The following is a 24,829-nucleotide window of genomic DNA, read 5'->3' on the forward strand; positions in this document are numbered from 1 at the left end:
ATTTTCTTGCCACAAGTAAAAGCAACTTATCCAAATTACCCTAGAAAGTAAATAAAAGTTTGAAAAACGTGAATGAAATCCAGCGTTGCCATACATGTGAGTTTAAAATAGATTTTAATTGCCATGGCCACTGATCGACATCAGACACCCGATTGGTCGGCTTGTTATCGCATCATCGCCTTGCGTTGCCATCATTGGTCGCGCCAGACAATGGGGTGGAGTTTCAATCAGCAGATTTTTTGTTTCATTGCCAATTTTCTCTAAGCCTTGAGCAAGGGCTACTCCCAGAAGTGGAGCAAAATGAAAGTGAAATTGTCAATGACTGGTTCATCTAAAAATCACGATGGCTGCAAAAATGTTTTTTGAGTCTTTACAATTCTAAATGTTGTCGCTATTTACTTGGCTTTGTTCCTGCTTGTACTATAAACGTGTGTGCGAATGAGTACAGCTCAATAAGAAGGTAAAAGTAAAAATAAAAAAATGCTGTTGGTTCATTTTTCACGCTATTTTTGTCAAAATCCACTGTTTTGAAGTGTGAAATACAGAAAAAACGGAATTTACGATTGTTTGGAAGTTTTTCTCAAAATGGGGCGGTTTTGGAGTTCAAAAATTGGTAAGAGAAAATATACGATTTTAATGTTTTTGTTTTTTTTGCGCATTGTTTAGGTTAAAAAAATGCACAAAGAATGAGAACTTCACCAATTGGTCCCATTCTTTTCGGCTGTAGCCAAATTGTGTAGGTTTTATTTCAGGAAAACTGATGTTTGTATATAACATGACAAATAATGCCTTCTTGATAATGTGCTTTGCTTCTTATGTGGAAAAAGATGTTGTTAGTTGTTCAGCATTAAGTTCATCAGTGTTACTCAATGCCAATCAGTCACCTTGTGTAATCGCCAGGTTTGTCTGTTTCTCGACAACTTGTTTCTTGACACGTGACTTGACAAACCTGACACACAAGTAAAAGCACTCTGTGGAACGTTCCACTTTGGTCCTTTGGTCTTGTTACCTCTATTCGAAAGCAGTAAAGTAAAGGTACGAACATATCCGATTTTGAAGATGCCTCCAGTGACTTTATTTGCGTTTTGTGTCGCAGCGGCGCAAATATGCGCCGTGACGTCCGGTGAGTGCATTTTGTTTCTAACTTTCTCCTCCCGTTGCTGTTGCTTTGATTTATTTTGACGCGCTTCAATTGTGAACCAATGCCTGTTTGCATTTCTTTCACCGAACTTGGTCAGCATTCAATGCGTAAAGTTCTTTCGCGAGAACAGCCACTTCCTCGTAGCAAAACGGGAATACATCATTCTAGGATTGTTATAACTACGGTCATAGTCTTGTTGGGGTTACCTGAATACTTGATGTGTTGATGTAGGGGTTCATCGAATTACACAATTAATCAAATTTTAATCACCGTGACAATATTGGCAGCCACGATTAATTAATCAAATTAGTCAAATCAAGTACAGTGTTACAAACTTAATCCGTTCCTGACACCGTGACTGAGACAGTGACTGCGACGTTGTAAGAGCAGTAGCGTTCACGTTGCCGTCACAAGCGTCGACTGCTGATTTTATTGACGCAGCTAAGCGAAAATATATTTGCGTACACAACTGCCGGCATGTAGGATTGTTCGTAAGGTGAAAGGTTTTTTCGTAAGTGGGGGACAAAAATCTCCGCGGTCCACGCTCGTTAGTCGAAATGTTCGTAAAACAGGGTGTTCGTAAACCGGGGGTCGACTGTACTTTGTCATCCTACCACCTGGGGGCAATGTTTCCTAAACTGTTTGCATGACACTAACTTTCCTCTCCCTATTTTTCGGTATGAAATGGCATGGGTTTCTCAGTGGGGCCTCGCCAAGAGTCAGAAGGGAAAAGAAACTTTATTTCTTGATTGGAATTTTCTGTGTTTTTATATTCTTGCTGAGACCCATTTTGAAAAATCGGTTGGGCAAAAAAATTGGAATAAATTCAGTTTGAAATAACCGAAAATGACATTTTGACTGCTAATTGATTAAAATTTGCCTAAAAGTAAATAATGTCCTTGGTTCGAAGTTTCATTGATTTGCGCTCAGCAATTAAGTTAGCTATGTTGCCCTAATTTGTTGGAATTATTATTCACTTTATTTTAGTTGATTATTTGTCCTGTTTATATACTGTTTATATTTTGCTTGTTTTAAAAAAAGGGCAAGTTTGACCAAACATGATAAATAATTGTGATTTATAATCGTGATTTCAATATTGACTATAATAATTACGATTATTATTTTGGCCATAATCGTGCAGCCCTATGTAGGGGTGTTGTATTACAGTAATTCCCCGAATATCAGACACACAATATGTGTTAGACGCACCTTTAATTTTGGGGTCAGACGCACCTTTAATTTTGGGGTCAAATTCTGGTATTTTCTTTGGAACTGAATATAAGACACAGCAACACTTTGACAACATTGTCAAAACTATTGCAAAACAGGATATATCTCATCTTTCTAAACTCTTCATATTTACTTGTTCCTATCCATAAGTTCTATACTGTATTTGTTTGTGTTAAGTGTGTGTCAGATTTCCCACATTATTGTAGGTCACTGAACGCCTCACCACTTGTTCCGACCTTTTAAGGTTATGGGCTAGGAAATGCATTAAATGGATGTCCTCACAAGTATAGCCGATGCTTGGGGGACACGAAAGCTAGTACATTCTGAAGGTAGATAATTGTTGTTTTGTTTTTGTAGTCATTCACAGGCTCAGTTATTTCATCACAACGTCCTCACACGGTTCAAAGCTACCAGAGTACTGGGAGGCCGCGTACGTCGACGGCATTCAAATTTTGCACTACGACAGCAACGGCAGGAAAATGAAAGCCAAGCAGGACTGGGTCGACAAAATCACAGCGGATGATCCACATTTCTGGAAGAGAGAGACAGAGTTCAGTATTGGTGCTGAGCAGGTCTTCAAAGCCAACATGGAAATTGCAAAAGAGCGCTTCAATCAAACTGGAGGTTTGTTTCCACTCAATCTGCTCATTTATTTGATGTGCTTTTGCTTCACGACGACTCAGCATTACTCTTGGGTTTTTGTTGAACTTGTCACGTCATCGTGTGTGTGTGTGTGTGTGTGTGTGTGTGTAATGCTTTCAGGTGTTCACATGATCCAGTGGATGCATGGCTGTGAATGGGACGAGGAGACTGGTGACGTTGATGGTTGGGAACACTACAGTTATGATGGAGAAGATTTCATCTCGTTTGAGCTGAAGACTATGAGATGGATCTCAGCCAATCAACAAGCTTTCATTACTAAAAACCGCTTGGACCAAAGGACCAAGTATAATGAGGAGTTGAAGATTTTCTATAATGTGACTTGTCCTGCTCTTCTGAAGATCCATGTGCGCAACGGGAGAGAGTTCCTGTTGAGGAAAGGTACGTTAAGTCGCCCTCTAGAGGAATGCTACTGTCATTACAACCTGTGTTCTTATTTTTGTTTTTTTTTCCAGAGCTTCCCACCGTGTCTCTCCTCCAGAAAACACCTTCTTCTCCAGTCACCTGCCACGCAACAGGTTTCTACCCCAGAGCGGTCAAACTTTTTTGGAGGAAAGAGGGCGAGGAGATCCAAAAGGGGGTGGAGATGGAGGAGACCCTCCCCAACCACGACGGCACCTTCCAGACCTCCACCCACCTGAAAGTGGAGGCAAACCCCGACGTGGAGAGCAAGTATGAATGCGTCTTCCAGCTGGACGGCGTCAAAGAAGAAATTGTCACCAAGTTGGAGAGAAAAAGCATCCTGAGCAACGCGAGCATCCAAGGTGACTGACTTAAATTGTTGTCAGACATTTTGGAGTTCCCATGGACCTTGACTCCTTACTCCTTGTTGTCCTATGAAGAAGAGTACATGAATGTGGTGACCATGTCCTGTTTTGGGGGCTTATTTCTGGTGGCAATTGTGATCTGTCTCCTTGCCAAGTATAAAATCGAAAAGGTGAGTCACACAAACATTAGGAACAAAGATATATTTTTCTTGCGTGCCATTAGTGACCAAAGACTAAATCTATTTATCTTTCATTTCAGCCATTTGCTCTAAGTAAAGAACTTTCTGTTTCATTCAAATAACGATAAAACTGTCATGTACATTTGAAAGTTCTTGTTGATGGAAAACCTGTGAGAAGTCTAAAAGGCCAACAAAAATGTTGTTAATGTGTCAGTTTAAAGACTGAAAGGAGCGTTCTCTTAATAGTGTCAAAAATATACAGGGGTAGTCTAGATCTGGCCACACGAGGGCAGTGTAAGACATTTCGACATTACAATTTCACTCATTCGATTCTAGACATTGAATCGCGGTCCTCTAAAGTGAAAGCATGGTTATAAAATAAAGATAGTGTGATTAAAAAGTAAATACCACAGGGAAGCGAATAGTTGTTTTTTCACAAGTTTTATTTGATTTTGTTCACAGTGCACGTTCGAGCAAGGCAGATCAGCGGTCGTCTGGTGAGTTAGTTTGTGGTGATGTCACGTGATCTTTGCTTTCTGGAGATGTTTAATGGGAACATTTGGGTGTGAAATCTGCTCTTCCTCCTCCAGGTGATGGAAAACCGGAACATTTGACCCCTCTTTCTCAAGTAGACGGAGGCAATTAAATCCCAGGTGGAGGCAGAAATGGAAGAAGAAAGAAAGAAGTTACGGCCCCACCTGATTAGAACGGTGTTCATGTAAGTTTGAAATGTGCGTGTGTGATTTTGTTCAAATAGCGGTGTCACGTATGCTGTGTCACGTATATGTACGGACACTCGTACACCACGTTCATATTTTGCTATAATATCCTTCTTCGGTTCAATAGTGGTCCTCATTGTTTTCCTCTTTGCCTTCCCCTTATCACTGTCTTTCTTTGGAGCCATTATTAAGGGCTAGAGCAACACGAAAAAGTTTAAATCCGGGAAGAAATACTCGAACAAACGTCTTACTCCGCTGGCGGTCTGAGTTGAACTGGCGCTTACCCGCTGGCCGAGAAGGGCCGAGGAGCGCGTTCGGGTCGGCTCGGCTCGGCTAGGCTCGGCTAGTCGAGAACCGAAAATCTGATTGAGGTCCGATGCATTACCTACTTGAATTTTTTGGTCGAGCACCGATTTGGTCGAGTATAGAGGCGGTCGAGTACCGAGGTACCACTGTATATATATATATATATATATATATATATATATATATAATGTTTTCCTAACTGAAAGTTGTGGGCTGTACTATGTCCCCTTATATTCTCATGAGGATAAAGTTAGAAATGTTATAGTCTGCATTATGTCTTTATCTTAGGCTAGGTCTTTTTTTGATTTATTCAGAGGCACAGATGTCATGCCATCTTCATGGTAATATACATATCTCACAAAAGTGATGAGAGCCAAAGATGTCACCTCTCATTTGGGGCCTCAACAAAAATGTTTCTGTCGGATAAGCACTTTGAAAGTCACTTTATGCTAACACTATACACCTCTTGGTTCGTTTACATTTTCTCTCTTGTTTTCTATATTTGTTTTTTCAAAGTCCACATGTGTTTTTTGCTTTGCTTGATATGGAAAGACGTAGAAGAAAATATCAGTATTCATGACTGGTATTTGACACAATACCTGTCAGAAATATGTAAAAAAATAATTAAATGTTTATCAGTGTGATTTGATTGTCGGCTTGGGATGTAATCAGAAAACATTAGCTGAGCAACTTGCTTTATCCTATAAAAAAAACAAATGTCTTTTTCCTGATGAGGACATGTTGTGCCCTTTTTTTTAAAAACCTGTAAACTTGAATAAACCTTTCCAGAATAGCCGTCTCTTTCATTCTTGGCACTCAAAGTATGTAATTAGTTTCAATTTTGCCCTATGTTACTGTAGCTTCTCTCTAGAACTTTCCTGTTCTGAAAGCTCCGGGTTTTGTTGTTGTTGTTGTTGTTGTTTTGTTTTTTTTGCAGGGGCGCAAATCCTCTTCTGGACACAAGGGGCAAAATTCCACCTTTTAAACCTGTGTTAATTGAAAAAACAAAACAAAACCAACAGAAACCCAGCCACAATAATAGCATAGTTACCTATGCTTGCATTTTGCATTTTTTAAATTTCTGTACATAAAGGGGGCGTAGGTTACCCCACTGAAAAAAAAATATAAAAAAATATATATAAAAAAAATATATGTAAAAAAAAATGTATGGATAAGGCTGATGCCACTGAAAAATTTGAGGGGTTGAAAAAAAATGTATGTTTATATTTGACGAGTTTATGACTCTTTCAAAGTCAGCCCAAGTAGGGTGATAATAAGTCCAAACTAGTGAAAAATCCCCTCCAAAAAAATCTCCCCAAGGGTTAAAAGATGAATTTCCTTGCATGAGTAGAAGCAACTTTATTTTTTGTGAATTTGAAGATTAGACACATTTTTTATGACGTTTCAATTTTTCTTTTATATTTCCAGCAATTACTACAGTGTTTGGAATGTTTTCAGACTGGATATTTTAATTGCGCTGGCCAATTACGGAAGTTCGGCATCCTATTGGTCGGCTCGATATCACGCCATCGTCTTGTTCTGCCATCATTGGCTGTGCAAAATGAAGGGCGGGCATTCCAATGATTATATCTTTAGTTTCATTTCCGACTTCCTCATTCCCCGTGGCATGAGCCTAAATAAAAATGAGCAGTGCTCTCCCAAAATGAAAGTGAATTAATTACTTAATGGCTATGGAGGAAACTCATTTGAATTTTGCATTTTTCTCAAAATGGAGTGTTATTGATTTCAAAAATTGGTAGGAGAAAAAAAATGAGATTTCAAATTTTTTGAAACAAACTTACTTAGATCACTTACTCAGAACTTGCTCAGATCAATGGCTCATCGAAAAATGACTGTCTGGAAAAAGTCTTGAGTCTTCACAATTCTAAATATTATCGCGATTTACTTGCTTTGTTCCTGCTTGTACTATAAATGTGTGTGCAAAAGGGTACAGCTCAATAGGAGGCGGACCACCGGGTAAAAATATATTTTTTTTTACCATGGGATCGAGAAAAGGTGAAGTTTTGATATCGGTTCATTCGTCGTGCTATTTTTAACAAAATTCACTGTTTTGAAACGTGAAATACAGAATAAAACGGAATATTACGATTGTTTCGCTGTTTTCTCAAAATAGGGAGGTATGGAGTTCAAAAATTGGTAGGAAAAAAAAAGAGATTTTAATTTGGAATTTTTGACACATTGTTTATGTTAAGTAATAACACAAAAATTGGTCCCATTCTATCCGGCTGTAGCCAAATTGTGTACGTTTTATTTCAGGAAAACTGATGATTGTATATAACATGACAAATAATGACTTCTTGTTAATGTGCTTTGCTACTTATGTGCAAATGGTTGTTGTTAGTTGTTCAGCATTAAGTTCATCAGTATTATTCAATACCAATCAGTCACCTTGTGTAATCGCCAGGTTTGTCTGTTTCTCGACAACTTGTTTCATGACGGGTGACTTGACAAACCTGACACACAAGTAAAAGCACGCTGTGGAATTCTCGTTTCTATTTTTGTCGTGGTTCCTCTATCTGAAAGCAGTAAAGTAAAGGTACGCACATATCCGATTTTGAAGATGCCTCCAGTGACTTTATTTGCGTTTTGTGTCGCAGCGGCGCAAATATGCACCGTGACGTCCGGTGAGTGCATTTTGTTTCTAACTTTGTCCTCCCGTTGCTGTTGCTTTGATTTATTTTGACGCGCTTCGATTGTGAACCAATGCCTGTTTGCATTTCTTTCACTGAACTTGGTCAGCATTCAATGCGTAAAGTTCTTTCGTGTGAACAACCACTTCCTCGTAGCTAAACGGGAATACATCATTCTAGGATTGTTACAACTACGGTCATAGTCTTGTTGGGGTTACCTGATTACTTGATGTGTTGATGTAGGGGTTAATCGAATTGCACAATTAATCGAATTTTAATCACCATGACAATATTGGCAGCCACGATTAATGAAGCTGATCCTCGGCGATATTAACATTTGAAAAGTCAAGCACTTTTTTTTTAAATACGTCAAATCAAGTACTTCGTCATCCTACCACCTGGGGGCAATGTTTCCTAAACTGTTTGCATGACACCAACTTTCCTCTCCCTATTTTTCGGTATGAAATGGCATGGGCTTCTCAGTGGGGCCTCGCCAAGTGTCAGAGGGGAAAAGAAACTTTATTTCTTGATTTGAATTATCTGTGTTTAATATTCTTGTCCAAAAAGCAAAGTAAAATGAGACCACTTTGAAAAATCCGATGGGCAAAAAAATGGAAATGAATTCAGTTTGAAATAACCGCAAATGACATTTTGACTACCAATTGATTAAAATTTACCTAAAAGTAAATAATGTACTTGGTAGGCTTATTCTTTTCATTGGTTTGCACTCGGCAAGTAAGTTAGCTGTGCCCCAATTTGTTTTAATTATAATTTACTTTATTTTTTTTAGTTTATTATTATTTGTCTTGTTTTTATATTGCTATATTGCTAAGACACAACACTTTGACAACAATTTCAAAAACATAGCAAAACTGGATACATCTCATTTTTCTAAACTTTTCATATTTTCTTGTTCCTATCCATAAATTCTATGCTGTATTTGTTTGTGTTAAGTGTGTATCAAATTTCCCACATTATGAGCGGTCACTGAACGCCTCACCACTTGTTCCGACTTCCTAAGGTTATGGGCTAGGAAATGCATTAAATGGATGTCCTCAAAGGTATAGCTGATGCTTGGGGGGCTCGAAAGCTAGTACAATCTGAAGATGAATAAATGTTGTTGTTTTTTTGTAATAATTCACAGGCTCAGTTATTTCATCACATCGTGCTCACAACTTTCAAAGCTACCAGAGTATCGGGACGACGCGTACGTTGATGGCATTCAAATTTTGTACTACGACAGCAAAAGCAGGATCATTAAAGCTAAACTGGTAAAAGGAGTCAACAATCCCTCCTATTTTCTTGTGCTTGACCCTGACACCTCATCCGGTTTTTGGAATACGGTTCTGAAAATGATCGCAGGTTTGTTTCCTTCCCTTTTTGAGTCTCTGTGAAAATAATGTTAAAAATGATACCAGTGATAGATGCAGAAGTGACTGATGTTTTTTTTTTTTTAATCTGGAAAACTGGGAGCTCTGCCATTTTCGACATAGGGAAGAGGTACCTACCATGCAAGGTTATAACTGCGGTACACTCCTGACATTGAATGTCTGAAGGCCATTAATAACAGATATACATTTTTAAGGCTACAGTCCAGATATTGTTGTTCAACCCTTGTGCATTCATTTTAAAAACACTGCTCTCGCGTTTTTTGTACCAACGTGGCGGCTGCTTTTGAGAGCGGGATAACTTAACATTTTTCGTGAATTATTTTTTTGTTCAAACCACTCAATGTTCAGTGCTCCCTGTGTGTGTTTTCAGCGATTCACAAGCTCAGTTATTTCATCACAGCCTCCTCTCAAAAGTCAACGTTACCGGAGCACTGGGAGGTCACATCCGTTGACGACATTCAAATTTTGCACTACGACAGCAACAGCAGAGAAACCAAAGCCAAACAGGACTGGGTCAACAAAATCACAGCAGGTGATCCGGACTTCTGGGAGAGAGAGACCAAGATCAGTTCCAGAAATGAGCAGCTCTTCAAACTCAACTTCAAAAGTCTTAAAGAGCGCTTCAACCAAACTGGAGGTTTATTCACATTCAAACTTAAGCAAAAAAACAAACAAACAAACAAACAAACAAAAAAACACTCCATTGTGTGTGTGACGCTTTCAGGTGTTCACATGATCCAGTGGATGTATGGCTGTGAATGGGACGAGGAGACTGGTGACGCTGATGGTTGGGAGCACTACAGTTATGATGGAGAAGACTTCATCTCATTTGAAGTGAAGACGATGCGATGGATCGCGGCCAGTCCGCAAGCTTTCGTCACCAAAAACAAGTGGGACCAAAGGGACGGGTTCAATCGATACGTGAGGGATTTCTTCACTGGGCTTTGTCCTGCTCAGTTGAAGCTGCATGTGCGCAACGGGAGAGCGTTCCTGATGAGGACAGGTACGTTAAGTCGCCCTCTAGAGGAATGATACTGTCATTACAACCGGCGTTCTTCTTATTTTTGTTTTTTTTTCCAGAGCTTCCCACCGTGTCTCTCCTCCAGAAGACACCTTCTTCTCCTGTCACCTGCCACGCCACAGGTTTCTACCCCAGAGCGTCGGCCCTCTTTTGGAGAAAGGACGGCGAGGAGATCCACGAGAACGTGGAGATGGAGGAGACCCTCCCCAACCACGATGGCACCTTCCAGACCTCCACCCGCCTGAAAGTGGAGGTGACCCCCGACGTGGAGGGCAAGTACGAATGCGTCTTCCAGCTGGACGGAGTCAAAGAAGAAATCGTCACCAAGTTGGAGAGAAAAAGCATCTTGAGCAACAAAGTCATCCAAGGTGAGTCACTTGAATTGTTGGATTTGCCCTGACTGACAGGGTTGATCCGTCTCATGACTCTTTGTTGCCTTGTGAAGGAGAGGCGCACAATACGACCATTGCTTTTTGTTTGGCGCTCCTCACTCTGGTGGCTGGTGCGTTAGCACTCCTTGCCAAGTATTACATGAGCAGAAAAGGTAAGCCACACAGATTTGGTATCCATGAAGAGCTGTCACCTCAAATAGTAAATGGAACTTTGTTTCTTTTTCATGTCAGCCAAAGACTCACAACCTTGTAAGTATTTTGTTCTCTGTGTTTGTGTTTGTCAATAGGTGTGCAAACAACGTGTTTTGATTTGATATACTGTATGTACATATACATATATACAGTATATATATATATATATATATATATATATATATATATATATATATATATATATATATATATATATATATATATATGGATTCAAGTATTCAAAATATTTCATTGTGTTTCTGCCCCAACAAGCTAAAAAAAAAAAACAACAAAAAGATGTGGCTTATAGTAAAAATACATTTGGACATGGCCCATTTATACTTAAAAATAAAAAGCAGTAAAACTGTTTGAAAGTAAACAGTGCTGGAAATGTGTAAAAAATCAAAACGTTCCTAATCACACGTAACTCTTATCGATGCACCATTTTTTGGTCAATAACCGCTTTATATCGATAATGTGTAATTGCTTGATTTATTAGGACCACTTTTAACCCCTGGGGGAAATTTCGACCTAACTCTGGATTTTTTATGTTTTTGATGTGTGATACCAAAGGGAAAGCATACAAAAAATCACTACAAGGCGAAAATATTGCATAGATTGTCAAACCATGTTGACTTTCAACATGCCACAACTTTCTAAATGCTTGCAAGAGAGTTACTCCCTATCGGTGTCAAATTTAGCCTGTGTCAGGCTCATTTACTGCCATTCAAAATTGGAACTATTGTCAATTTTGGACATATTGAAAACCCAATGTTTTATCATGAATGCCCCCCGATTTTTTGCATTCATTCTTTCAAGGGCAACTTGCGACCACGGCGCAATAGAAATTTTTGTGTTGACACCCCAAAACCACCTGGTGGCATGATCGGCCAACTTATGACAAGCTTTGCAAGCCTTTCAGTGAGTTCAATGATTGGCTTAGCCTGAACTCCCATAATGCAAAAGTCTTCAAAAGTCATAATACTCTAATTATGATATAATAAATATTCCTTTTTCAATTTCATAAATATGTAAATATACAGCATAGTTACTTTTGCTGTAACCACACTTATATATATATATATATATATATATATATATATATATATAAAATATATTTTTTTGGACGATGTTATGACTTTTAATATTTTTTTTTTTTCCCCTCCACAGCTTACATTGTGACTCCGGATGCTCAGCTGTTTCTGACAAATACGGGCATTGTCCTGAAGAAGGAGTAGTTGTCTCACAACGAGTCACTGTTAAACACACACCCAAGCATGTCGAGGAGTATTTGGAATGCAACAATTTGCTCTGCTCTTCTCCGTGCAAATGATGGAACGCCAGAGTTCACGCTCCCTCCGTCATTTATTTATAGTAGCTGCTTTTCGTAGCATTTCGAACTTTACGTTTTTCACCTTTGCAATATCGCCAAAATTTGGCCTATTCTGTCTCCGATCGATGCTGAAACATTAATTCATGTGTTTGTTACGTCACGCCTTGACTATTGTGACATATTGTTTTCTGGACTTCCCATGTCTTGAATCAAAAGTCTGCAAAAATTCTTTCCATTTAGGAATTGCGCATTTTCTACTTTATTTATTATTTTTTAGTTAATATTTGTATGTTGTTCTGACTTACACTGAAATTTGTGTTATACTGCGTCTTAAGAAGCGATCCCCCTGAATTAGGTTGAGAAAAGCAGAGACTATTGTCACGCACACATGTGGGAAACATGTCCTCCTGTTGGTAGGATGACAAAGTGTTTTATTTGACATATACGTACGGTAACCAGCATGTTAAATGTTAATATCGTCAAGGGTCAGCTTAGTCAAACGTGGCAGTCAATATCGCAATTGCGATTAAAATTTGATTAATTAAGCAGCCCTAGTTACAGGCTAGTCTAAAAAAAAATCAAATAAAAAGTGCATCAAACTGCCTGAAATATAAGAAAAAATGGTGCCAATCCTTATTTTGTTGCAGTCACACTTCACATGGCAAATGCAATTTTTTTTCTCCCACTATTTGAAAAGAACTGGCTTAGATCAAAAGAACACAACATTGTGGAGACATAAAATTTTAAAATGTTGAAATTGTGTCTCACCTACTAAATGTCATGTTTGTAGTTTGTATTTTACATTATCTTTGCATTCATGTACAGCAATGATGTTAAATAAATAAGTACTCCAAACAACATCTTGGAATCGGGTCAAGTTTTGCATGCCCATATTTGTCTGCCTGTGGGTTACGTGTTTGAAATGTATGTGTAAATATATATATTTTTTATTCTTTTGAATTCGGTTTTAAATTCATTCTTTCGTGTGAAGAAGGAGAGTGAATACAACTACTGGTATCCATATTCAGGATTTGAGTAGCAATGGGGAAACTAGAAAATCCTTGAATGGTTGGTCTTTTGCAGGACAATCTTGTCCGCTGTCGTAAAATAAAGCTCAGAAAAAAATGGCTTTTTATTTGTAGTGTATGTGATCAATTGCATGCGGTCAAACGTGAGTTTGTTTGATATAACCGTCACTTAAAATATTTTTTTTCAAGTGGCTGAAATGAATGGCTGGGTAAACATATCGCAGAGGTTGCTCATTACAGTTTAGTGCCACGGGGATTAGAGATACATTAAAATAATTTTTACTTGACCGTCAATGACTGACAGTTCCTTCAATGGCCACCTAGTGGCGATAAAGGGTAAATCTGCGATTGGGCAGGCGATTTAAGGCAGAGAGAGGAAAACGCGGAAGCGGAAGAGCGAGTGTCTTCCGGGACCTATCGTGGCAGTTGGTGGGCCGTTGCTGGAGTGTTTTGGTTGTGTTTTTTTTCGACGATGGCGACGGTGGACGTGGAAGACGAGAGCAACTTGGCGTCCGTCTTCCAGGACTGCTTCCCGGACAGCTGGAAGGACAGAGCGGACCTGGCGGCATACTTGGCCGAGCTCAGCTCACTGGGCGTGGAGCAGCTGGGCCGCGAGCAGGAGCGGCTGGCGGACGAACGCGCGAGTATCCTGGAACAGACCCGACATTTGGCCTTCGCCAACTACCACACCTTCATCCGCACCGCCGAGTGCACCGAGCGCATCTACCGAGACTTCGGCTGCGTCGAATCCGCCGTGTCGCGACTGCTCGACAAGCTACCAGCCCTTGGACAGAGATGCCGGTACGCGACTCGCTTTGACGTTTCCGGTTACTGAACGGTCAGAATAGCCTGGGCCTAATGAAGGCAATGGCGGCCATCTTACGTTGCCACCCTCCAAGCTGGCTAAACTTAGAATACACGCATTTTTCCTTGGCGTTTCTAAGTCATTTTCTGTTTCTGCGGGTTAAACGACACCGTGTGCGGCATACAGTTGAATCAATAGGTTTGGGAGAAAAATTAAATTCACATTTTATTGCTCAAAAGGGAATCTTAGCAGCTCTCTTATAACGTCTCTGAGTGCTACTCAGATTCATGTGCAATTTTGTGCATGCTGATTTTTATGTAAAGTACATACAGTAAAAAAAAAAGTCATGGTTAACTGTAATGAGATAATGAACTGCAAATGCTCAATGGAGCGCATAAGGTCATTCAGTCATCTTAAAAAAAAACAAAAAAACGACCTAAACAGAGGCAACGTAAAATGGAGGCTCTTCTGTGGGTTATTTGATGTTGTTGTTTGGAATATATATTTGTCAGCCCCTAACCCTCGCTTGCGTTCAGGAACTTCGCCAAGGAGGCGGAGCAGATGTCGGCCAGCCGCCGCATGAACACGCTGACGCTCAACCGGCACACGGAAATCTTGGAGATCCTGGAGATCCCGCAGCTGATGGACACGTGCGTGCGCAACGCTTACTACGAGCAGGCGCTGGAGCTGGCTGCTTACGTCCGCCGGCTAGACAAAAAACACGGCACGCTTCCTGTCATAAAGGTGACGCTCGCAGATGACCCCAAGCGGGGTTTTGAGTCACCTGTGTAATTTTTTTTTACCGTTCATGAATTTAAGAAAAGCTTTTAAAACTTTTGAACAGTAAGAACAGGACACAATTTCAAAAGCTTGCGTTCGCAATGATTCGACTTCCTACTTTGGCCTCTTTTGTCCATCGGAAAATAAACAAAGCTGGACAAACTTTTGTTCAGTGAAGAAGGAAACACATGCTGTCAAATCAAACATAAGGCCCGTGGGCTGGTTCTGGCCCGCAAACGGGTTTAATCCGGCCTGCGAGATGATTTTCTAATGTATAAAATTGAGCTGAGGTTTTTTTATGCTATTCTTTGAATCTGAAAGTATTTGATAATTCTGCTTCCCGTTGAGAGCGTTTAGACATTTTATCTGGGAGCGGTTAGCCAGTTCCCCGTTCAATTCCCAGCATGCTTTTTGTGTGCTGTGCGTTCACAACAGGGCCTGGTGCGCGAAGTGGGCGAGAGCTCCCAGCTGATGTTGCTGCAGCTCCTGCAGCAGCTGCGCAGCGACGGGCAGCTGTCGTCGTGCCTGCGGGCGGTGGGCTACCTGCGGCGCATGGACGCCCTGGGCGAGGCCGAGCTGCGCGTCAAGTTCCTGCAGGCGCGCGGCGCCTGGCTGCGCGCGGCGCTGGACGCCGTTCCCCGAGACGATCCCTACACCCACATCAGCAAGAGCGTGGAGGCCTACCGCGTGCACCTCTTCGATATCATCACGCAGTACCGCGCCATCTTCTCGGAGCAGCGCCGCCCCCAGGCCGACGTCCTCCACGGTTGGGTGCTCTCTAAGGTACCGCCCGCCGGCCCGTCGGCGTTTTGTCTCCGCCTCTTGTCAGAAACGCGTCGGTAGGAATACTAAAGGAGGTGGCGAGAAGAACCCTTTAAAGCGGGGTTCGTGGTAGAGCGGTCGTTTCCCGATCCAGGGGTTCTGGACTCCATCTCCGGCTTTTGTGACCATTTCGAGGTGTCCTTGAGCAATATGCCGAATCCCCAGTTGTTTCCGATGCTGGGTCATCACTTTGAGTAGCTCAGACAGAAAAGCACAGATTTACCGTTTGGTCTAAGTCTGTGTCACAATTGGACGAAAGGTCCTTCAATCCATCGTTAGAACTTGGAGAACAGTGAGATGACTCAGATTGGTCAAAAGAAAATCGCGCGCATCGAATGCTGTGGAGCCTTATTCTCTTCAATGCGGAAGAAGGTCTTACTATTCACCGAATGGTCCCGACAGAACGTAAATAGCTCTGGTGTCTCGCAGGTGTGCGAACTGGTGGAGTTGCTGGAGCGAGACCTGCGGCGCGGCGTCGGCGCCCGACTGGACTCGCTGGCGGCGCAGTGCATGTACCTGGGCCTGTCCTTCAGCCGGGTGGGCGTGGACTTCCGCGGCCGGCTGGCGGCCGTTTTGGCGCGAGCGGCGGCCGAGGCCTTCGGGAACGCGGCGCGCGAGGCGGCGGCGTTCTTCGCCCGCGACATGAGCGCCTACGCCCCGGTGGCCGCGCCCTCTGTGCCGGGGGCCGCCTCCCGCGCCTTGCCGGCAGACTCGCCCGGGACGGTGGCGCCGCCTGCTGACCTCCTGGACTTCCTCCCGCTGGGCCGCTTCGCCAACCGCATCCTGATAGCCTTCAACGACCTGCGCTTGTACTGCCCCCTGGCGCTCGCCCAGTGCGTCACCGCAGACTTGCACGGCGCCCTCACACAAGTGAGTCCCCAAAGTCCAACATTCCCCGCATTTGGTCCCCTTTGACGCCGCGTCTTCCTGCCAGGTGAGCGCTCAGCTGTTGGCCTTCCACCGCGCCGAGGATTCGGCCTTCAGCGACGGCGAGCGCCAAGTTTTTGCCCGCATGTGCCGCGTCCACGCACGAGAACTCCTGCCCTTCCTGGACCGATGCCTGCAGATCCTGTTTCCCGCCCAGCAGATGGCGCTGGTCCTCGGTCAGTAAATTTCATCGCCGTCCTATGCGTCATATTGGTTCCGCTCCCACAAGCGTATGTATCGCGGGACGTATGAGCTGGCTGTGTTCTTGTGAGCGCTGCTGCCACCTACTGTTGTGGAAGTGCAATTGCACCATTGGAGCCAAACCGGACTAATCCAGTCCTTCTCAAAGTTGATTTTTGTGTGTGTGTAGGTGTTCCGGTGTCTCACATGCTCAGCTGTGAGCATTTGGGTCGCGTGGATGTGGAACAGCTACTGGAACCGCTCAAGTTCTTGCTGCCCAAGGACGAGGAAGCCCCATCCGACTTGGGGCTGGCGGAACCCATCCCTGCGGCTTCGGCGGCGCCCCGCGACGAGGACGCTGCGCCGGAGGCCCGGTGCGAAGACGTCCCGGAGACGCGCGAGGTTTCGTCGCAGCGGCCGGAACCCTAAGCGACAATGTTCTTGCTCGACTACCCATTCCAGACTTTTGTTGTTAAATCGTTCAAAGTGATCAAGGATGAAGATGACATCATGGCGATTAGGCCGGAGCGCGCCAAAGTGCCTTTAGTTGGGGGGGGCAACTCCTTTTCTAAGGGATGACATCTTTATGCAAGTCTGATTGTCTATTCTGTTAATATTTTTGCGCTGTGTGTAATTTGTAAATAAATGATCCCAGAAATTTGTCATTGATGTTGTGTCATTAGGGAAAGGGTTTTTTTTTTATTTATTTATTTTTTTTACAAAAGACAGTTTATAGTAGGCTTTTTTTTCCAAAAAACAAAAGATCTGTAGTAAGATTTTTTTTTTTTTTTTGCAACAAATGACTGTTGCAAAATGACCCATGGTCATTTTTTACGTAAAAAATGACCATGTAGTAATGCTTTATTTTTTCGTAAAAAAACAGACTACTAAGAAAAAAACTGTCTATAATAAGGCTTTTTTGCAAAAATGACAGTTTAGGCTTTATTTTGCAATAAAACGGCAATAGTAAGGCTTTTTTTTTTTTTTTTTTTCAAAAAAACGAGTCTATATATAGTAAGGCTTTTTCTCAAAAAAAACTAGTCTATAGTAAGGCTTTTTGTTTTTTGCAAAAAACGACAGTCTGTAGTAAGGCTTTTTTTTTTTTTTACCAAAGAACGACAGTCTATAGTAATGCTTTTTTTCGCAAAAAAAACAGTCTATAGTAAGGCTTTTTTCCGTAAAAAAAACGAAAGTCTATAGTAAGGCATTTTTTTCACAAAAAGTGACAGTCTATAGCTAGGCTTTTTTTTCGCAAAAAAAACACACTCTATAGTATGGCTTTTTTTTTTATTGCAACAAAACGACAGTCAATTGTAAGGCTTTTTATTTGCAAAAAACGACACTCTATAGTATGGCTTTTTTTTTGCAACAAAACGACAGTCTATTGTAAGGCTTTTTTTCGCAAAAAAAAAACAGTCTATAGTAAGGCTTTTTTCCGTAAAAAAAACGACAGTCTATAGTAAGGCATTTTTTTCACAAAAAGTGACAGTCTATAGTAAGGCTTTTTTTTTCGAATAAGAACAAGTCTATAGTAAGGCTTTTTTTCTCGAAAAAATGACAGTCTATAGCTAGGCTTTTTTTTCGCAAAAAAACGACAGTCTATAGTAAGGCTTTTTTTCGCAAAAAAAAACAGTCTATAGTAAGGCTTTTTTCCGTAAAAAAAACGACAGTCTATAGTAAGGCATTTTTTTCACAAAAAGTGACAGTCTATAGTAAGGCTTTTTTTTTCGAATAAGAACAAGTCTATAGTAAGGCTTTTTTTCTCGAAAAAATGACAGTCTATAGCTAGGCTTTTTTTTCGCAAAAAAACGACAGTCTATAGTAAGGCTTTTTTTCGCAAAAAAAACCAGTCTATAGTAAGGCTTTTTTCCGTAAAAAAAACGACAGTCTATAGTAAGGCATTTTTTTCACAAAAAGTGACAGTCTATAGTAAGGCTTTTTTTTTCGAATAAGAACAAGTCTATAGTAAGGCTTTTTTTCTCGAAAAAATGACAGTCTATAGCTAGGCTTTTTTTTCGCAAAAAAACGAGTCTATAGTAAGGCTTTTTTTCGCAAAAAAAAAACAGTCTATAGTAAGGCTTTTTTCCGTAAAAAAAACGACAGTCTATAGTAAGGCATTTTTTTCACAAAAAGTGACAGTCTATAGTAAGGCTTTTTTTTTCGAATAAGAACAAGTCTATAGTAAGGCTTTTTTTCTCGAAAAAATGACAGTCTATAGCTAGGCTTTTTTTTCGCAAAAAAACGACAGTCTATAGTAAGGCTTTTTTTCGCAAAAAAAAACAGTCTATAGTAAGGCTTTTTTCCATAAAAAAAACGACAGTCTATAGTAAGGCATTTTTTTCACAAAAAGTGACAGTCTATAGTAAGGCTTTTTTTTTCGAATAAGAACAAGTCTATAGTAAGGCTTTTTTTCTCGAAAAAATGACAGTCTATAGCTAGGCTTTTTTTTCGCAAAAAAACGACAGTCTATATAGTAAGGCTTTTTTTCGCAAAAAAAACAGTCTATAGTAAGGCTTTTTTCCATAAAAAAACGACAGTCTGACAGTAAGGCATTTTTTTCACAAAAAGTGACAGGCTTTTTTTTTCGAATAAGAACGAGTCTATAGTAACGCTTTTTTTCTTGAAAAAATGACAGTCTATAATTAGGCTTTTTTTTCGCAAAAAAACGAGTTCATAGTAAAGTTTTTTTTTTCGCAAAAAACGACAGTCTATAGTAAGGCTTTTATTTTCGCCAAAAAATGACAGTATTGTAAGGCGTTTTTTTCGCCAAAAAACGACGCTCTATAGTATGGCTTTTTTTTGCAACAAAACGAGTCTATTGTAAGGCTTTTTATTTGCAAAAAAACCACACCCTATAGTATGGCTTTTTTTTTGCAACAAAACGACAGTCTATTGTAAGGCTTTTTATTTGCAAAAAAAACGACAGTCTATAGTAAGGTGTTTTTCCGCAAAAAAAACTACAGTCTACAGTAAGGCTTTTTTTCGGGGAAAAAAATAATCCTGTATAGCAAAAATCACAGACATTAAACAAGTAGATCCATGAAGGGTTTTGCTGTTAGATTTTTATTGCCACCAATTTCCTTGGAAAATGACTGCAGTTCGACCATGTGGCCACAGCGGGGCGCCAAAGACGATCAAAATGATTTTTTTTTTTTTCTTAAAGGGCGCATAGCTTGGCACTTCCAACTTTTTAACCATGTTACAATGTTGATTTCTCACCCTAAACAACAGAATAATGTTATTTCCTTTAATTGATTGTTTCTAAACATTCCTTCCTTATACTGCGCTTTCAGTGCCAGAGCAGATAAAGATGTCTCTCGAGGTTAGATCACAAAAGCAAGACTTGGTACTACCACATTGTTCAGTTTTTTTGTTTTTTGGTTGTTCCATAGTTGATGAGTGTAGGCCAAGTTAAAGGCAAAGTTTCAATGATTAGTTACAATGTTTTACTGCAGAAAACGCCGGTGTATTGACACGGTTTGGAACATAAATATTTGGATGTTCCGTGGCATGCCGCCATTGAACGACATCATGAAGGGGGCTAGGCAGCCACAAGGTGCGGCTTCAGTAATCAAGACGTTTCAATTCCAGGCTAGAAATAGCAGTACCATAAAACTCATATCTAATCAGAAATTACCAATGTGCCAAATGCAATTTAGATGTTTATGTTATCTGTAGAAAGTGGGAAAAAATACCATGATCTAGGTCCTTTACAATTTCTGATAAAAAAAAAAGGTCCAATTGATCAGAAAATCATGGGACACTCTATAAGGTACACCTGTTATCAGAATAAAAAATGGCTTCACAAAGATGCACATTGACAGGTATTCATCTGCCAAATACCGTGTTGTGGTTTCCCCGCAATCGCAGGGCACAAAGGGACGAACAACAATTCATGCACCCAATCACACCTAAGGACAATTTAGTATGTCCAATACACCTGCAATGCAAATTATTGAAGTGTGGGAGGAAGCCAGACTGCCCGGAGAGAACCTAAGCAGGTTCGGGGAGAACATGCAAACTCGACACAGGAAGGCCGGAGCGAGCTGGATTTGAACTCAGGTCCCATTATCCGTGAGAGGGACATGCTACTCGTTCCACCGAGCTGCCTTCTCTCAGGAATATATATTGTAATTTCTCAATTTTATATCAAGGTGGTGTGCCACAAGGGTCATGTTGCAGACACCCTGAAATTTACACTCCGCCCTTGTCACACACAAAAAATGCAATTCTTCCATCATGATAAAAAGCTGTTTTGCATTTGGATCTCTAGTGTACCTAATAAAGTGTCCAGTGAGACTGGCGCCATGCATCAAAAAATAAAAAAATGGCGGTGGGGGGGCCGGATTATCATCCATAACGTCTTTCATCCTCAGGTAAAATAACGTGCACTTTCCAATTGGTTGTCACTGGGCGGACATTTCCTAAAGTTCATTTAAGGCTTTAAAAGAAGACAAAATAGTTCAAGTTTGAGTAAAATTCCACATGGGTCCTATTCTTCCGAGGCGTCGCGAAGATTCTCCTCAGCAGCAGCCGCAGTGGAAGTCAGCATTGGGGTCCCTCAGCAGTCGCTTGCGGTCCACGTGGAGACAGTCGATATGGTACCAGGCGTCGCACACGTCGCACTGGATCCACTGGACCGTGTCCTGCTGGGGCAGCAGGCAGCGGGGGGCGGCGCACGGCTCCACTGAGCTCGAGGCCGAAGGGGTCCCGCCCTTGCCGCTTTCCTCCTCGTCATCCTCGTCGGAGGAAGATGACGAGGACGAGCCCGAGGAGGACGAGGCGGAAGACGTGGAGGAGGAAGATGATGAGGACGGCGAGGGTAAGGAGGGACGGGGCGGAAGGGGATGTTTCCTGGGGCGCCCGCGACGCCTGATGGAATAAAAAAAAAAGGGGGACTCATGACATGGGAAATTTCTAACCTAATGCTCTTGATGTCCTTCTTAATGTTCCTGAGGAAGAACATTCCCCACTATCATAAATAGATTGTTTACATTGTTGCCAGATGACTCCCCCAACCCTTTAGGACAGCAATGGCTTTTGTACTTAGGTCCAACCAAACGAATAAAGCAAAGCGGAAAGGATCTGTAACCAGACCGGGAGGATATCTGAGAAGGTCAGGTTGCTGTTCGCTCTCCTCGCGAGAAAAATAACTTACTTGTCTTCCTTCCTGTTAGTTGTTTATTAAAGTTCTTGGTTGCCTGAACACGACGGGAATCTTTGGAAGCATCTTACCTAGGCTGCTGGTTGAACCTGTTGAAGGCGGCTCGGCCCCGCGGCGCCGTGCAAACCCTCACAGAGGGAGACGCCAGGTTGTAGCTCTCCCCTCCCACCACCAGAGGGGAGAACACCGGCGAGCTGTGAGCCCTGCGGCGGCCCCTCGTCGCCGGTTTCTGCTGCCGGAAGGCCACTGCGTTGTGAAAATGATGCGCCGGTGCCCCTTGGTGGTCTTGTCTGGGCGGCGCGGGGACGACATGGTGTCGGTTGTCCAGGCGGGCGTTGGTGACGGCGCCGTGGAAGCTGCCGATGGTCCTGACGCCCACCGGGAATGGTTTGGCTTCCTGGGGACGCGTATGGGAGGACGGCGGCGGCGAGCAGAGATCATCCGAGTCAGATTTGTAGAGACGCCGCTTCTTCCTGCCTCGCGAGCGCTGCGCTTCCTCCTGCGGACCTGCCAGGACTTAAAAGGAACCAGAAAAACTCGTTTCGAATCATGAAAAACGAACATTGGTCAAATTTATCCAGTCTCACCGGTCCTGCTCCGGGGCTCGTCCGAGCTGTCGTCCTCCAGCAGGACCGTGTGCGCAGACTTCCTGCGGCTCCTAGAGGCCGGCGCTAGGGACTTAGGGGCCAGCGAGGAGGCGGCGGGCGAGAAGGACGGCGGCGTGGAAGGTGGAAGACGCCCGGCGCCCAGAGGAGGCGGCGAGGACGAGGAGCCCGGGTCGGAGGCGGCGCCCTCGTGGCTGCGGCTCCTCCGGAAGGTCCAAGCGCTGCCCTTCATCTTGCTCAAGCTGCCGATGGAGTCCAGGATGACGGTGGAGCGATTGATGGACAGCTTGGACAGATCCACGCCAGGCGCCGCCTTGTGATCGGGGTTGGTTCTGATCCGGTTCTGCAGGTCCGAGGAAAACGCGCCGGCCTGAGGGGAAACGTGAAACAAAGGTAGGCCTAAACCAGGATAGAACATTTGGACTGGTTGCTCACCTTGGGAATGGTGATGGCGTCGAAGTCCAGGGGACGAACTTTGACCTTCTGGAAGAGGAAGTAGAACTCGGGGCTGCCGGGAGTCACCTGGCCACCGAAGGTCAGCGCGTCGCCGTCCGACAGTTCCCATTCGACGCCAGCCTGGAGGCGGACCTCGTTCACCCAGGTGCCTGGCGGCGCCACATTTATGGAAGCCATCATTTATTGGGACGATTGTTTGCAATTTTGTACATTCGTGTTGACATTTTTGGGGGGGGGACGGTTTTACGCAGTTGCTCTTTAAAATTTTGCATTTGGGTGTCAATCGGTCAATTTTCTGTTTACATATTTTTGTTTCAAGTGTGTAGGTTTGCTCACCCCCTTGACATGCACCTCCCCCCTCCTAATTTTTTTTGTTTTTTTTAAGTGTGTGCTTTTTAAACATACTTTTTGGACAAGCACCCATGTTCGCATCTCACCATGAGCGCTCCTGTCCTTGATATGGACCCTCCATCCCTCCTCCTGCACCGCCGCTTCCCCGCCGTCACTGCTGGCCTCGCGTTCGGCGTGCAGCTCGGCGTGGACGCGAGACACGACCGGCGAGTCCAGCGTGACGTCGCACAGCTCCTCCGCCCGGCCCAGGCGGAACACAGAGTGGCCCTGCGCCGGCCTGAAGGTGTACAGGTCCCGCGTGGAACCCACCGCAGAGGAGCCGATGCGGAGCAGCTGGAAGCACGGCTGCGCCCCCGACAGCATAACGGTCACTTTTGTCCTGGAAAAGCCCCGCCGCCCCGCCCCACCCCGCCCTCCCGCCACTACTGCGGGCCGCGTCGCATTCGGGGATTGGCTCTGCTTGGGGTCAATTATTACGTTGAAGGCATCTGCAGCAGGCTGAATGGCATCTGGCGTGAAGCTGGGGGGACTGACATGAATAAATGAGGCTGTCTGAACTGATGAGGTATGCTAATGAGCTCTACACAATTAGCCGGGGGATCTCTGCTGGAGGGTTTGTGGCTAAAGAATAGGCTGTAGAAAAAAAAATCTTTTGAGCTTAATGATTCATTTTTGGCTCGCTCTGCATCATCTGAAAGAGAGAGAGAAAAAAACAAAACAATGAACCAATCATACAAGGTCATTACTTTTACCTTCAGTCATGTTCTTCGTAAAAGTAACTACAATGAATGAGTAAAATAATATAAAATAATATTCAGATGACCATTAATCAGGCGATTTTTTTTAAATTAAAAAATAAAACAACACCTCTTTAGTCCATTGGCACTCAGAGCTACGAGGATATGAACAACAAGCACACAATTAAACTAATTTCAATTTTGTCCCAGCGCCTCCATAATAGTAGTTCTACTTAGGTGAAAAAAAAGTGTGAATGTATGAAAATTTGCATTCGACCATTTCCCTTGTCTCAGGCCCGCGAGCCACATTTTGCCCACACAATCAAGTGTCACTTTCTTTCTATGGAGCTCCAAAAAAAAAAAAAAAAAAAATGGGACAGGCCGAGCAGAACCAACAACCGCTGCGTCACCGGAAGCCCGGAATCAGGTCAAACGTGGTTACATAACTAAATCGCGCACATAAGTGTGTTGAATCTGACTTTTATTGATATATTTGATAACTTTTATCTTTTTTTTTTAGCTTTCCGATGTGAACCGTCGGTGGCGTTACGTAAGCTAGCTGACGTCGCTCTCCCCTCCCGTAACACAAAAAAACAACACCCAAAACGACAATTCCAACTCCCACCCGACGTTACCAGGGTTCTTTTCTCCTGAACAACCGTCGAGCCGGTGTCAATACGCCGGAGAAGTTGGACCTGGGCCGCCGCGGTTCACCCAGCCGCCTGCTGCCTTCTCCCCTTTCTTTCCTCCGGGGAGGAAGTGCTTTGAAATTTGGCGCGTCGGCCCTGTGCCTTCCTAGCACTTTTGCTGATGTCACGTCCGGCTTCTTCTCGATTGGCCGCCGGCCAGGGCGCTTTTAACATAGTTTTGCCCTCTCTTAAAGGGACCGCGGATCTTTTTTTTTCAACTTACCTGTACGGTATTTGGTGAACGTACCTTTTGTCCACAGCCTGTTTAATTTTTTCAATTTAAGAAATACAAGACATCTTGAA

At 42.9% G+C, this 24,829-nt stretch overlaps 4 protein-coding genes across 5 annotated transcripts; 3 read left to right on the forward strand and 1 right to left on the reverse strand.

Annotated features, from left to right (window-relative positions):
• Positions 1-955: 955 nt before the first annotated feature.
• On the forward strand, positions 956-5,795 carry LOC148406342 (saoe class I histocompatibility antigen, C alpha chain-like). The gene is made up of 7 exons (XM_088405275.1): positions 956-1,123; positions 2,729-2,995; positions 3,134-3,412; positions 3,487-3,795; positions 3,874-3,968; positions 4,440-4,474; positions 4,568-5,795. Exons 1-7 carry the CDS (start codon positions 1,060-1,062, stop codon positions 4,569-4,571), a joined length of 1,053 nt encoding a protein of 350 aa, XP_088261401.1. The 5' UTR covers positions 956-1,059; the 3' UTR covers positions 4,572-5,795.
• Positions 5,796-7,514: 1,719 nt separating this feature from the next.
• LOC148406343 (H-2 class I histocompatibility antigen, Q10 alpha chain-like) lies at positions 7,515-12,900 on the forward strand. Of its 2 annotated transcripts, XM_088404293.1 has the most exons (8): positions 7,519-7,647; positions 8,798-9,015; positions 9,415-9,681; positions 9,769-10,047; positions 10,125-10,433; positions 10,511-10,609; positions 10,689-10,706; positions 11,820-12,900. In XM_088404293.1, the coding sequence occupies exons 1-8, from the start codon at positions 7,631-7,633 to the stop codon at positions 11,885-11,887; spliced, it is 1,275 nt and encodes a 424-aa protein (XP_088260419.1). In that variant the 5' UTR covers positions 7,519-7,630; the 3' UTR covers positions 11,888-12,900. The 2 variants fall into 2 exon arrangements, with proteins under 2 accessions (XP_088260420.1, XP_088260419.1); XM_088404294.1 differs by lacking the exon at positions 8,798-9,015 and having other exon boundaries at positions 7,515-7,647; positions 11,820-12,899.
• Positions 12,901-13,390: 490 nt separating this feature from the next.
• cog8 (component of oligomeric golgi complex 8) lies at positions 13,391-17,189 on the forward strand. The gene is made up of 6 exons (XM_088404286.1): positions 13,391-13,811; positions 14,352-14,559; positions 15,031-15,378; positions 15,847-16,287; positions 16,352-16,520; positions 16,715-17,189. The coding sequence occupies exons 1-6, from the start codon at positions 13,483-13,485 to the stop codon at positions 16,951-16,953; spliced, it is 1,734 nt and encodes a 577-aa protein (XP_088260412.1). The 5' UTR covers positions 13,391-13,482; the 3' UTR covers positions 16,954-17,189.
• Positions 17,190-19,588: 2,399 nt separating this feature from the next.
• On the reverse strand, positions 19,589-24,589 carry tcf19l (transcription factor 19 (SC1), like). The gene is made up of 6 exons (XM_088404287.1): positions 24,473-24,589; positions 23,187-23,791; positions 22,729-22,898; positions 22,276-22,663; positions 21,760-22,204; positions 19,589-21,396 (listed from the first exon to the last, which is right to left on the reverse strand). The coding sequence occupies exons 2-6, from the start codon at positions 23,461-23,463 to the stop codon at positions 21,048-21,050; spliced, it is 1,629 nt and encodes a 542-aa protein (XP_088260413.1). The 5' UTR covers positions 23,464-23,791; positions 24,473-24,589; the 3' UTR covers positions 19,589-21,047.
• Positions 24,590-24,829: the final 240 nt, after the last annotated feature.

This window comes from Hippichthys cyanospilos, chromosome 21, assembly GCF_059441005.1.
Source record: "Hippichthys cyanospilos isolate Australia breed blue-spotted pipefish chromosome 21, RoL_Hcya_1.0, whole genome shotgun sequence".
Taxonomy (NCBI): Eukaryota; Metazoa; Chordata; class Actinopteri; order Syngnathiformes; family Syngnathidae; genus Hippichthys; species Hippichthys cyanospilos.

Coding starts and splice junctions, on each gene's coding strand:
- cog8 (XM_088404286.1), top strand. CDS start 13,483: ATGGCGACGGTGGACGTGGAAGACGAGAGCAACTTGGCGTCCGTCTTC. Junction 14,560..15,030: donor GCACGCTTCCTGTCATAAAG/GTGACGCTCGCA, acceptor CGTTCACAACAG/GGCCTGGTGCGCGAAGTGGG. Junction 16,288..16,351: donor TGCACGGCGCCCTCACACAA/GTGAGTCCCCAA, acceptor TCTTCCTGCCAG/GTGAGCGCTCAGCTGTTGGC.
- LOC148406343 (XM_088404293.1), top strand. Junction 9,682..9,768: donor GCGCTTCAACCAAACTGGAG/GTTTATTCACAT, acceptor TGACGCTTTCAG/GTGTTCACATGATCCAGTGG. Junction 10,048..10,124: donor AGCGTTCCTGATGAGGACAG/GTACGTTAAGTC, acceptor TTTTTTTTCCAG/AGCTTCCCACCGTGTCTCTC.
- LOC148406342 (XM_088405275.1), top strand. CDS start 1,060: ATGCCTCCAGTGACTTTATTTGCGTTTTGTGTCGCAGCGGCGCAAATA. Junction 2,996..3,133: donor GCGCTTCAATCAAACTGGAG/GTTTGTTTCCAC, acceptor TAATGCTTTCAG/GTGTTCACATGATCCAGTGG. Junction 3,413..3,486: donor AGAGTTCCTGTTGAGGAAAG/GTACGTTAAGTC, acceptor TTTTTTTTCCAG/AGCTTCCCACCGTGTCTCTC.
- tcf19l (XM_088404287.1), bottom strand. CDS start 23,463: ATGCTGTCGGGGGCGCAGCCGTGCTTCCAGCTGCTCCGCATCGGCTCC. Junction 22,205..22,275: donor CGAGCCCCGGAGCAGGACCG/GTGAGACTGGAT, acceptor GTTCCTTTTAAG/TCCTGGCAGGTCCGCAGGAG. Junction 21,397..21,759: donor AGGTTCAACCAGCAGCCTAG/GTAAGATGCTTC, acceptor TTATTCCATCAG/GCGTCGCGGGCGCCCCAGGA.